The sequence below is a fragment of the Pogona vitticeps genome, chromosome 3 (genome assembly GCF_051106095.1).
Source record: "Pogona vitticeps strain Pit_001003342236 chromosome 3, PviZW2.1, whole genome shotgun sequence".
NCBI lineage: Eukaryota > Metazoa > Chordata > Lepidosauria > Squamata > Agamidae > Pogona > Pogona vitticeps.
In genome coordinates, this window is record NC_135785.1 from 167,772,685 (window position 1) to 167,787,130 (window position 14,446).

Sequence of the window (14,446 nt, forward strand, 5' to 3'; positions counted from 1 at the left end):
AACAGAAAATTATGTATTATTGAATTTTTTAGCATACCAATACCTCCTTCAAAATAGTTGTGAAAATTATTACCTGCCAAAATCTTTTGCATGTTTTTGAGAACTGCCTAATATCCTCTATATTAAGGAATGACAAGATGTAGATGATCAAATTCTCAGGCATTCGAACTAGGAAATCATAGTGTCCTTGACATAAGTTGAGAAAGTAGTTCATCATTTTCTTTCCAAAAATGCTTTGTATTTGCTCTGAGCAAAATGAAAATACACAGAATGGTATAAACACAAGTATTACAAACTCAACACTGTTTAAAATTTGTGCTAAACTACATTGATAAACACAAAACCTCAATAAATATGCATAGCAAAAATAATATGACATTGCATAATATTTATTGTAGTGGGTAAAGAGAGTCAAAGTGATAACAGGTCCTTGAATTTACCCATGGTTGAATTTACCCATGGTACATTAATCTCTTGTTTTCTAATTCTCCTGGAGTAATTCATTTGGGAAAATTCACAGTGGTAAAAGAAATGAGAAGTGATTACTTCTTGTTGCATACAGTAGTTAGTTGCAGTTAGCGTAGGCTCATTTGGATCAACAGAACTTACAGGGAAGTTGATTCACCACATTTTCATTGGTTTAGTAGCCTTATTCTAGTAGTATTTACTATGCTAAGCAAAAGGACTTGGGCCGTTGTTTAATTTTGAATAAACAGATATACAACTGCAGTGGTACTCTTGTTACTTATTATTAGTTTACCTGATGTCTACGGACTGGATGAAGGGGGAAATATGCTTAATCTACATAGGATAGAGAACCTGTTGGGCTAGAGTCTGTCTGGTGTGGGAATGTGCAGTGGTTACTGTGAAGGCCCATCTGGCCTGCAAGGAAGGAGACATCCAGTAGTATGAGTTATTTATTTTTGCTGCCCAGGCAAGGCAGGGTCATATCACTATACTTACATGTTTAAATCACTTCTATTGCATACACTTTTTCCTCTTCTAGACATTTACATATCACACAAAGAAAAACAGAAAGGCAAAGGAAAAAACAGAAAGGGGAAACTAGTATTCCATTTTGGAGAAAAATATAAAACATATTGTAACAGCATTCCAACATAATGAAAGTCACTAAGAGTTGGGCCTGGGTGTCTCTTTCCTGACAGACCAGATTGGGCCTGGTAGGTAGTGCACCATTGTCAAACTGCAGGAAGGAGCCCAGGAATCCTTCTTTTGGGGAGCCATTAAATTGTCTGTAACTTACCCAAACAGAAAAAAACAAGGAGGGAAGGTGATAGGCAAGACAAAGAGTTAAATTTCTCCTTAGGACCATTTGCAATACAACTCTCTTCAGCAGAATCTCATCGACTGATTCTGTGGCATGCTGATGGAGCAAACCAAAACACGCCCCTGAAAGTCTCCGTTGCAGGACATTCCACAGAGAAGGCTGCTGAAGTAATAGCACTCTGATGGAATGAGCCATAACATTCTTAGGTCTGAGAACATGAGAGATGTCAGAAGCTAAGTGTAAGACTGACGGTGAGAGCAAGATTCCTCTCATGGGAGTGCCATCCCTTCTGCCCTCAGCCGACAAGGAAGTGCAAACGCCACCTATTCCTCCTCCCAGGAAGATAAGACCACCGGAACAGACCTGGGGGTCATAGAAGAAAAGTTGAAAGGAATGACTGTTAAAGAAAGCTGGAATGCCCCGGGTAGAGGTAGAGGTAGGGCTTGTAGATATAAAAAACGGGGATGGGAACCTGCCTTGTGGTTGGGAGTGGATCAGGTTGAAAGATACATGGACGGGGAAGGTAGAAAAACTAAGAGTGCCAAGGAGCAGGCAGATGCAAGGAGGAGAAGTGAGAGTGCCCCTAAACCCGCTTGTTGGGAAGAGCGAGAGACAAAGGAGTGGAGGAGGAAGTTAAGGGAAGAGAAGGAAAAGCTGGAGAGGGAGAAGAGAGAAAGATTAGAATGGCGGATGATGGAGCTACAGCGGAGGGGTCTCTCAGAAGACTATGGCCAGAGGATTCCCTCTCATGAGACCAGGTCTGAACAGATGACCGGGATGACGACACAGTCCCCTTACTCGAAGGGGAGACAGGACAATTATTGAACTCAGACTTTACACTGGACTGGCCAGGACCCTGGAACACTCAGGGGTGCAACCCCTCTAAAGTTGAAGAGTGGAAGCCCCCATCTAACCAGTCGTTAGAGGGAGGAAATGGTTGGAATACCGCCATCGACACACGTTATTTGTTAAACAATCCAATAAACATTACACCAATTTCTAAACCGAAGAAGTCTGTCAATTTATTTGAAGAAAAAACGGAGCCTGAACCCGAACCCTCACACTAAGTGAAAACAGACTTTGAACCAAGAATTGAGAAAGTACTACTGCAGGTAAGAGAAAATAATTAAAGGAGTGAAAGCCTGAACCCAAAGAGCAGGGAAAAACCTGACCTGGGCAAAGGTAGGGAAAGATCTTAGTGGAGGAGTCAAACGTGTGTGACTGTTAATATTTGAAATGTTGTGTTTTATATTTTAAAGGATTATGGTGGAGTGCAGAAAAAAGGCCTTCAAAGTAAAGTGCAGTTTAAAACTATGACTTAGAATGGCTACTATGAGTCATTTGATAACACTTCTGAGTGTGTCAAAATAATTGACCTGCTGCAGCACAGATCAAGGTCACAAAATTTGTAAACAATTTTCTGCCAGCTAAATGTTTGTATATCTTTCACTGAACTTGAGTGGCATCATTCGGAAAATGTAAAATCTTCAGTGTGTAGGTGTGAAGAGGAACCAGCAAAAGTGGCTGAACCTAGAAGTGAGGCATCCCCTCACTCATCTAAGTCAGAAGGATTCAGCACGGTCTTTACCTTATTGCCTTCAATGATACAAACTATGGCCCTTGGAAGGATATGGTGGGTAATTAGGAAGAGAGGGAAGTTGGAAGCAGACAGAGAGAAAGAAGCAGCCAATAGTTAAGGGCTTTTTAATGATGGAGGAGGAAAAAGATAACTGTAGCTTGGGAAGATGGTATAAAGAGGGAGAAGAACAGTTCGGTATCAGAGGAGTGGGAAGGTCCAGAGCCAGGAGACAGAAAGCAGGAAAAGTCACTGTCAAGAGGTGCTGATGGGCCCTCAGTATTTTCCTTCCCTTGGAAAGGAAAGGGAGAAGCAGGGAAGAGAAACCCTAAGAGGAAGGAAAGCATGGAAATAGAGGTATAGTTGAGGGAGCCATTCTTAGACAGGATGATCTAGACTCTCTCCTCCTCTTAATCATCACTTTCTACTTATGGAAAACAATGTGTCTGTAGCAGAGCTGCCCATCTGCATACATGCTCTATATGTGAAAAATAAGCCCAGTTTTCCAAGGAGGTGTGTAATGGGCACAGGGTTGCAACAACAGAGAGGGAAGAGACTGCTTGATGTTCCCACAAGTTATAGTGAGAGTCTCTGCAGGAGAAACAACTGAATACTGGCCATGTCACTCCCCACAGAAGAGTTTGCTCTTTTCTGCTTCCCTTCCTCTCAAAAACTGGATTCTAAAAAAACTAACCCAAGCCAGTGAACTACATTACCACACCAAGAATGGATGATTTACCTCAAAGTAAAGGTCAACAGGGCATGGTAATTATTCCACAGAATACTAATTTGGAATTGTCTAGACATGCCCAGTGAAAGGTGCATTGTTATCTTTGGCCACTTATGTATGAAGCATTTCGTATTGATATGTGCAATGCATACAAACAACCCTGTGTGCTCAGAAAGCATTTTAGTTGCTAAACATATATAAATTTGCCTTGCAGTATAATTATCCTATTTATCAGAAAGACATGAGCCTTGCTGTGTGTACCTAAGGTGTTTGGAATGATGAGTGGATTTCTCACAGCGATCACAGTATGTGGTCTAGCACTATTCATTAAGTAAACAACCAGAGCAAACAGCTGATTCTACAGAATGAATACATGCAAGCATGCATGAATGAATTTCTTAAAAACAAAAAGGGTAGAAATGAATTAAACAACCCAATGCCGTGAATTTACTGCTTGCTCGGCACTGCGTTAGTGTCAAGTGTTTTACAGGAAGAAATTAGACTTGCTAATAGACAGAATATAATTACTTTTTATTGCATCGTAGGCAACTCACTACAATGAGCGTTAAGACTTGCACTGCATGAAAGCACCGCTTGCAGTGGATATTTGCTTAAGAGAGAAAAGGAAAGTGTAAGTATATGAATAATGAATATGGACTGAGTAGAAATAGCTTGCAAAAAGTCCAGTGACACATAGATCAAAATGCTAACCACCCCCAGAGCTGTTTATGTTGGGTTCCTTAAAGCACTCTGTGCACCATGCATGGAGTGAAGCTTCTAGTTAATCACTGAAAGGAAAAATGTGTTTGGATGCTACCAAAATTTTAATGTAGTTGCACTTACAATGTGATGGAATAAATGTAAAATAACTGGATAATGTAGCAACTTCTGGTCCACTGGGTGTTGCTAAACCGCAACTCCCACCATTTTTTCACCATTGACTATGCTGACTGATGTTGATGAGGCACAGGTCCAACAACATCCTGAAAGCCACAACTTCAGCATTTCCTTATGAACCAACAAGTCACTGTCACAAGCAAATGACATGTCCACATTCTCTCATTTTGCCTTTTCCATCAAATATATGAGTGCTCTTAATTATCCCAGGGTGTGGTAATCTTAATCCACTAAAGCTCAGATTCAGCTAGTCTTCTCTGCCTAAAATAATAGTCCTAAGAGTCAAATCACACACTATGGGAAATGCAGATTTCTTACTGTTGTCATATTTGCCTTCCATTTGCCTGAGAAATAAGACATGCAAATAGGATGGTGGATAGCAATTATAGTATTCTAATATTTTATGCCAGCAAGTTTGGAAAACTCAGCAATGGCCAGAGGATTGGAAAAGATCAGTCTACATCCCAGTCCCAAAGAAGGGCAGTGCCAAAGAATGCTCCAACTACCGTACAATTGCACTCATTTCACACGCTAGCAAGGTTATGCTCAAAATCCTACAAGGTAGGCTTCAGCAGTATGTGGACCGAGAACTCCCAGAAGTACAAGCTGGATTCCGAAGGGGCAGAGGAACTCGAGACCAAATTTATTTATTTATTTATTTATTTATTTATTTTATATCCCGCCTATCTAGTCGCAAAGGACTACTCTAGGCGGCTTACAACAGGGAAGAATACAATAAAAATAAAATTGCTAACATTTGCTGGATTATGGAGAAAGCCAGAGAGTTCAAGAAAAACATCTACTTCTGCTTCATTGACTATACAAAAGCCTTTGACTGTGTGGACCACAGCAAACTATGGCAAGACCTTAAAGAAATGGGAGTGCCTCACCGCCTTATCTACCTCCTGAGAAATTTATATGTGGGACAGGAAGCAACAGTTAGAACTGGATATAGAACAAATGATTGGTTCAAAATTGGGAAAGGAGTACGACAAGGCTGTATATTGTCTCCCTGCTTATTTAATTTATATGCAGAATACTTCATGCAAAAGGCTGGATTGGATGAATCCCAAACCGGAATTAAGATTGCCGAAAGAAATATCAACAACCTCAGATATGCAGATGATACCACTCTGATGGCAGAAAGTGAGGAGGAATTAAAGAACCTCTTAATGAGGGTGAAGGAAGAGAGCACAAAAATGGTCTGAAGCTCAACATAAAAAAACCCTAAGATCATGGCCCTTGGTCCCATCATCTCCTGGCAAATCGAAGGGGAAGATATGGAGGCAGAGAAAGATTTTACTTTCTTGGGCTCTGTGATCACTGCAGATGGGGACAGCAGCCACGAAATTAAAAGACACCTGCTTCTTGGGAGGAAAGAGATGACAAACCTTGACAGCATCTAAAAAAGCAGAGACATCACCTTGCCGACAAAGGTCGTCATAGTCAAAGCTGTGGTTTTTCCAGTAGCGATGTAGGGAAGTGAGAGCTGGACCATAAAGAAGGCTGACCGCCAAAGAATTGATGCTTTTGAATTGTGGTGCTGGAGGAGACTCTTGAGAGCCCCCTGGACTGCAAGGAGAACAAACCTATCAATTCTGAAGGAAATCAACCCTGAGTGCTCACTGGAAGGACAGATCCTGAAGCTGAGGCTCCAATACTTTGGCCATCTCATGAGAAGAGAAGACTCCCTGGAAAAGTCTCTGATGTTGGGAAAGTGTGAGGACAAGAAGAGAAGGGGATGACAGAGGATGAGATGGTTGGACAGTGTCATTGAAGCTACCAACATGAAATTGACCAAACTCTGGGAGGCAGTGGAAGGCAGGAGGGCCTGGCATGCTCTGGTCCATGGGGTCATGAAGAGTCGGACATGACCTAACGACTAAACAAAAACAAAATATTTTATATACATTTTATTCATACTTTATAGATCTTAATTGCTGTTTGTTTAATTGCTTTTTAACGCTTGATTGGTTATGTCCTATGTGTCTTTTAAATGTTGTAAGCCACTTCGAGTTCTTTACATAGGGAGAAAGGTGGTATATCAATGAAGGAAGGGAGGAATCTTAGTAAGTTGAGGCTTCCAATTTCAGAACTTACTAGATACTTTCTCTTTTTCCTTGTCTATACGTTCTATTGTACTGTATTTCTTTTTTGAAGAAATTGGGGGCAGGGGAGATGTGATAGGGGAAGTGAACAACACTGTGTTCTTTGTCAGGAAAGAGAAAGGCATACAGATAACAATCCTGATGTTATTCTCTTTCTGACTCCATAAGCAAAATCCTTTTGTCAGCCTTCTGAAAGGGATGATGTTATCCAGCCTGAGGAAGAATAGCATTTATATTGTGTAGCTCTCAATTCCATATGTTCTGACAAGGAGCACTCAGGTTCTTTAAAGCCCTTAACACAATGGAAAATCTGGTTTTGATTCCAATATCATTCTTTCCATGGATCTGTAAATGCTCTCTGGCCCATCAATAACGTATGGAGAGATGGGAGACAGGCTTCATGATGTGCCTATACCTTTGATATCTAGTGTTCATCTCATACTTTTTTTATACTTCATTTTCACAACTTCCACTTGTTTCTCCTTAAAAGGGTTGCACCATTGTTAACACTACTTTATCAGCATACTCCAGAATGTAATTTTCTTTTCTGTACCTTATACAGTCCTGGGCAGTCACTCTGATTTGACTCTCTTAAGTGTGCAAGCCTGCCAAGAAGCCATCCTCTGCTTGTGTTTTTCTGGATCTTACCTGATCCTTCTGGAATATTTGCTATATACTGGACCACATAGATATCCGACTATAACAGTAACCTTATTATCCTATGTTTTCCACTGGGAATAGTGGAAAGGATGCCATCTTGAACATATCCAGAAAAAAAAATACTGTACTAGAAAACAAAAATGTTGTGGCTCCTTAAAGGTTATCTACTACATTCCAATGTGAACTTTCTGGATAGATCTAGTTCTTGAGATATATATTCAGTAGATGTATCCACAAAAGCTCACATTGAACTACGTATAAGTCTTTAGTGTGCCATAACATTTTTGTTTTCTAATCTTTATTTTTTGTTTCTGGTTATGCTTACATAGATTATCATGACTGCTTTTTAAACTACAATTTTTACTAAATTTCAGCTTGTCTTTTTCAGTGTTGTTGAACAGATCCTGTTGAAGTTACTAGATGTGAGTTCTGAAAAGAAGACATGGAGCCAATTCCTAGCTACTTTTACATGTACGTTTCACTAAGTTTTACCTCACCTCTGCTCATTAAGTTCTATAAAGCTGAATTTCAAATATTAATCACCAGGCTGCAATCCAACAAATATTTATTTCGCAACAAATCCTCTTAAACACTGTGCTACTTACTTCCATTCAAAGCAAATTCCATTGAACCAAGATGGGCTTACTTTCGAATAAATACACACACAGTCATACTCTAATTATAGCAGTGTGATCATTAACACATAGGAGAGTTAACCAACATTATAACTTTTGAAAATTATAAAGCCATTATTACATCACTCTATTTTTTACTATTATTTTTCTAATACTTGCTGTGTAATTGTTCATCCAACAAAAAATCTTTGTGGAGTTTCTTCACTTCTCTTGGGGCAATCTTTTCTTGATTAGGTCGAAAAGAAATTATCCATGACTTCCAGATGACCTAGAGGATCAGGTTTTAGAAGGATAAGTTATTGTTGGGCATGATTTCCTTTGTTGGACCAATTGCTCAGAAAACCAAGAATCTATTATATATGCAGAAATTAATTCTATTGCTCAGAAAAAGAAACAGATTGTAATAGGATTGTTTGTTTCCTTTCTCCAGAAGGTTTATAAATACAGTGCTAGCAATGCACTGGGCAAATTTCTCAGGTGGGTCCCAGGACTGCTGAACACTCTTGTATCTGAATCTCACTTTTCCCCTAACACTAATACTGTGTCTCTAACAGATACAAAAACCCAGCAGGTGGTGTTTCCCTACGTCTATCTTCCCCCCCCCCCCCCAATACTTGGTAACTATTCTTGACAAGAGAAAACAAGCAATCTAAGCCCCTTTACCTCATTTTTTGTGACTGCCAAGTGATGGAAGTCTTTGCTAGGAGGAGGTGCCTGAGTGTGAACTTCACACAGGTTTTCATGCAGCAGGGAGGTCATTTTGATGGTGACTTGCTTGGGATTGCTTGCTTGCAGCCTGAATTAAAATCAGGGAGAGATGATAGTTTCTATGGTCACGCTTAAAGGAAGCTTGAACTTAGCCCACTCTGGCTGCTCCATAAATACACAGCCACCCAATGTTTGCATTCCTCAGATCTGTTTCTTTAGCAAGGGAGGGTTCAGGTGTGCACTGTTTACATGGTTAATCCATCAAAGGAAGTGAAATAAATAAAACATGAACTGCTCAGTCTTGTGCATGGCTTTGTTTTGGCCATGCTGATTTCAGCGGTCTGTTTCAGGCCCTCTACTTCCTTAAGGCACAAAAATTTTTAGGGCAACCTTCTCCAACTTGAGTTGCTCTGACTGTTTTGGCCTACAACTCCCATCAGTCTCAGCCAGCATAGATAGTAGTCAGGGATGATATGAGTTATACTATTCAAAAGCCTTTGGAAGGAGCCACCTTGGGGAAGGAAAGAGTTTGAAAAATATTTTTGGTGGTTTTAAAAAATCTGTATATTTATAAATTGCAGACTGCACAGAGGAAATCAAACAAGCAAATGCCAGTGATAGCTTTTAATGGAATATTAATCACACACAGCCCTCCAGAAAGAAAATACCACTGAAGCCTTAGCTGCAGAAATAAAGACTTCTGTCTCTTCAATGGACAGCACTTAAAAGATAAAGTGGGATCTTCACTTGTCTTGAGGAAACTCTTTCCTGATTTCTATCTAGTTAGTTGCCAAGTATGTGTGCAGTAAAGAAAGCGGCATACATGTCTTTAGTTTCAAGCAATAACAAGTAAGGGGGGAAAATATTCTTTCTCCTACAAATGTCTCAGAGTGAACCTTTGTGTTAAAAGTTCTGTAAAACTGCTTATATTAAGTTTATGTAGACAGGTCTGAGTACCTGTTTCGTGGATGGACACAGGCAGAATGCTGGAACGATGGCAGTTGAGTAGCTACATGGTGATTGGTTAGCGTGGTTGGAATGTTGTGAACGTGTAGTCTGGTGAGAGTTAGTTGAGATATGACTGATTAGGGAGAAAGATCAGAAAAACTAGAACAGAGATCAGCAGCCGTAAGATCGAATCCACACAACAGAGTGAGCTCCCGTCGCTTGTCCCAGCTCCTGCCAACCTAGCAGTTTGAAAGCACGCAAATGCGAGTAGATAAATACCCCCTTGGTGGGAAGGTAATGGCGTTCTATGTCTAGTGGTGCTGGCCACATGACCACAGAAACTTTCTTTGGACAAACGCTGGCTATACAGCTTGGAAATGGGGATGAACACCGCCCCCTAGAGTCGGACACGACTGGACATTTGTCAAGGGGAACCTTTACCTAAGAATAAGGAACTCAGACTACTAATGAATAAAATACACCCACATCACATGAAGCTATACTTTACCACTAGGAATACAGAGTTTTATTTAGACTGAAAAACAATTTCAAAGAGCTCCTGAATCATCTGGGATACCAGCTTAGAGCAAAGAAGGCTCTGGCTGGGACAAAATTAAAAAAAAACTCGAAAATAATTGGAAGGGCATTTGGGGTATGGTTGTTCTTGCAATGTAATGCCTTCTCTAATTATGCCTACGGTTTTACGTGTCAAAGGTGTGATAAGGTACCTGCAGCAACCTGAGGAGTGGGTCACCCAACTCGTGTGAAAATCAATCTACCCCTCAAATTTCCTGTCTTTTTAACATTTGCAGACAAATCAACAAGGAAAGATGTTCTAATTAGTTAATTTCCATACTGGGAAACCACATTGATTAAAAACATCTGACTATAATACAGCTACTATAGGAAATGTTTGTTTTACTAATATTTTTTCACAGTAGTAGAATGGCTATTAGAATATGCAGAATTGATATATTTTAAAAAGCAACCAGTTATCATACAGTTTCAATAAACAAGTCCTGTAAGTATTTTGCTTCATATTAAGCATGATCCAGAGAGTAAAATCATTTGCATACCTAAGATGATTCACAGTTATAAAGGGAAGTGACTTCTAAATAAATGTAATGGATCAGCCTTGTTCATACAGTTGCATGCAGCACAGATGGAAGGAAAATTCTTAGCTAGTCATTGTACAAAGACATAATAACCTAGATAATTTAGAAATGTAAGTATTTACAATTTGTTTTCTTTTGAATGTCTTGTATCTCCTATAATTGGCCAGTAATACACTAATCTCAATTGGATCTTCTTTTGAATGTTAACAGTAACTGTGAACTATATCTAATTTGTAATACCATGTAAAATTTGCACTACATTTTGAAAAACTTGCAATGCCTTTACCATTACCAAGGTACGCAAATCAATCCCAGAGCTATCAAGGAGATTGCTTGCATTGCTAGCACTGTCAGACATTCTACGCTTAACTGAGTCTGTGTAAAGGTGGCCCTTAGCCATCTCTGCATTATGAGCTCATAATGATACCAAATATAAAAAGGAATAGCACAGAAAGAAATATCAGCACCAATGTTTGGGAATGAAACAACTTTTAAACTATAGAATCCTTTGGCCTTATTATGCTTCTAATTATTTCATTTCACATAGTCATTTTATGCCACATATCTCTGTAATACTAATCTCCTAAATCTGTGAGCATTTTTTTTGAAACACCAGCTTGAATTACCCAAAACCCCAGAAAACCTACTGATAGAAACACTGAAGTCCATCTAGTGAAATTTTATCTGCAGAGTAAAATATGAACTGATTTACTTTTAAGGAAAGTCCGATGCTGACCTACTATTCGAACATGAAAAGTATGAATCAAGGTAAACTGGAAACCACAAAGCAAGAAACTGAATGTTTAAAACACCCAATTTTCTTTTTTCTTTCATTTTTTTCATCTTGATCTTCTAATTTGCTGATATAATTATGTCATTGATTTTTATATACTGATTTTTTTATTTGATTGTATTTTATAATGTTTTATTCTTCTTTGTAAGCTGCCCTGAGTAGACTCAGTCTAGAGGGGTGGGGTATAAATAAATAAATAAATAAATAAATAAATAAATAAATAAATAAATAAATAAATAAATAGATAGATAGCAATACTTGGTGTTCCACTTGTATGTGTTATGTAGCATTGGACTTTCCTTTCATTTCTGTGCATGTCAGCCACTAGACGTCCTTATGACTTTAATCTAGTTGCATCATTAGCAACAGAGCTATTCATACTTCTTTTTTGCCAATCCCCAGTAGTCAATTTAATGTTTTCCAACTTGAGAGTCTCATCTTCCAGCACTATCTCTTGCTTTATTTTGGACTGTCTCATCATAGGTCTTTAATGGCGAGGAAAGCTCAGCAGGTACCATTGCCACCTTCTGCGCGATACTAACAAAATTTAGCTTGAGTGTCACACCATTGCCTCCTCCGCCAGTGTCACTTTTAGCTACAGTTGCTGTCCAGTAGCTGCCCAGAAAAGGGTAACAACTGGGTGACCCTGCTAGGAGTCCAAGCTCGTAATGGACTTTGGCCTTATGACAGCATTGTTCTCAGCTTTATTGACACACACAAACTCCTTCACCAGATTAAGGTGTGCATCCAAGAAGGGAAGAGTGATCCTACACACATGCGTGCGCGTGCACACACACACACACACATACACACACACACACAAAGGAAGGGTATGACTAAATGGTGATTTATGTCATGTTTTGAACTGCTATTGGCACAGTCAGTTTCAATGAATTTTACAGTCACTGCACAACATACAAGCAATTATGAACCAACTTGATCCCTTTTTAAAAATCACTGGCAGGGTCTATCGTTGGTTGGGTAATGTGAGAGCGATCCTATCCACTAAATAAAATACCCCTTTGCCAGTGATCTAAAAAAGTGTGGCTAACCATGAAAAAGGGTCAGTCTGCCTATATGTTGTGTGGTCACTGTAAAATAGATTGAACCTGACTATGCCAAAAGCAGTCCAAAATGTGAGATAAATCACCATCTGGTAACATCCTTGCTTGGTCAGATTGTAAGGTGCAACAGAACTCTCATTTTCTGTTGTGTTTTTAATTTATCAACCACTAGAGGTCAGCAAACACAACACTTCAAGAAATCAACCTTAAAACTTCTAGGTACACAACATTTGAGTTTCTTATCATTTGCTACTTTGCGTCCTACAATTACTCCATTGAAGTCCCACCATGTCTGTATGCTTACATAAATGTCATCATTATGTTTGTTGTTTATAGTAAATTGGCAGGCAGGAGAAATATTGCTTCCAAAATTACTACTAACTTGTTAAAAGGTCACCAGTGGATAATCCATGGGAAGCCAGGTTGATAGGGGATGGCACATCACATCTGCAAATGGACATGGGGATTAATGGAGAGTAAATTGTTACTAATTGTTATGAAAACCTGTACTACACTAATGCTGTATGTTCCACTGATTGAGAACCTTAGGCCAGAATCCTATTACTGTAGTTAGCTACACCAGCAAAATAGCACTTATGTAAACTGCAGCAGTCAGTTGCTCCTACTTAACAAATCACTATTTGCACCCCTCATTTCACACCAGTCAAGTACAAGCAGCAACTCATTATAACTTGTGACAATTCATAACTGGGATTAATGCCATTGTCCTTAGGCAGAGCAACTGACTAATAGAAATCTGACCAGTAATTTAATGCACACACACTGAAGAGTCTTGTGATACCTTAAAGTCTAACCATTTGTTTTGCTGCATAAGATTTCAAAAGCTGCACCAGTTGCATGAAATATTCTCACCAGGTGTGCAAATGACATAAAGAAGAAAAGTTAAGCTGTGGAGACAGAGAAACCCAAAATGCAAGAATTCTATGAAGCCTGAATGAATGGCGACTATGCAGTACGATAACTGATGGCAATCAGTCTGTGTGTTCCGTGCCTGCTTCAAGGTGATGACGTTAACATATAAGGCCCTAAACAATTTGGTACCTCGATACCTGGCAGAATGCCTTCTTCCAGTGAGATCTGCCTGTCCTACTCAGATGGCCCAGGCTGGACATTTGAGGACAGTGACCCTGAGAGAGGTCTGGAAAGAAAAGACCAGGAATCAGGCCTTCTCAGCAGTTGCACCACATATGTGGAATCAATTCCCACCCGACATTCACTTGGCCCCTTCACTGATGGTTTTTAACAAACTTTTAAAAACATGGCTCTTTAGATGGGCCTTCCAAAATATTCCATGTACAGAACCCAGAGTTTCTTCCAGCTCTTAAACTAATGGCCCACCATCTTGAATGCTTTTATTAAATGTCTTTTGTGTTGTGTTTTTTTTTAAGTTCTAATTTTTAATTATCAGTATACAGGCATACCTCAGTTTACAAATTTAATGCATTCTCCAGGACGTTACATAATGTGAACAATTTGTAAATCGAAATGTGGTATGCCATAGGAGCGGGGGCAGCACTATAAACCTCCAGGCACAATGCATCCTGGGGAAATTTGCTTCGTACTGTGGAAAAAAAATCGTAAACTGAGGCATTATTTTCAATGGATTTCCATTTATAAACTGAAAATTACGTTAACCGAGGCGTTCGTAAACGGAGGTACTACTTTTTATATTATTGTGATGCTGATGTTATTAGTTAGCACTGTTATTATTGTCTTATTTTATTGTGAACCGCTCAGAGTGGCCTTATAGCTAGATAGGCGGTATACAAATCAAATCAATCAATCCATCAATAAATGCCATCTTCCTAAATTTGCTCTGTGTACCCACATGGCCTCACAGGCCATCCCTTGTATTAATGGCTGGGGATAACTTCACCAGATGCTTTCAACATGACTGCCCTCA

The 14,446-nt window shown here is 39.4% G+C and overlaps 1 protein-coding gene across 1 annotated transcript in view; it reads right to left on the minus strand.

The window, feature by feature from the left end:
* LOC110074116 (F-box only protein 36) overlaps window positions 1–14,446 on the minus strand; it is a 29,385-nt gene that overhangs the window by 4,189 nt on the left and 10,750 nt on the right. Inside the window, exons 2-4 of the mRNA XM_072994570.2 lie at window positions 8,558–8,690; window positions 8,054–8,162; window positions 74–246 (exon numbers count right to left, since the gene is read on the minus strand). Of these exons, the coding sequence (XP_072850671.1) occupies window positions 74–246; window positions 8,054–8,162; window positions 8,558–8,690 (415 nt within the window). The remainder of the gene's footprint in view (window positions 1–73; window positions 247–8,053; window positions 8,163–8,557; window positions 8,691–14,446) is intronic.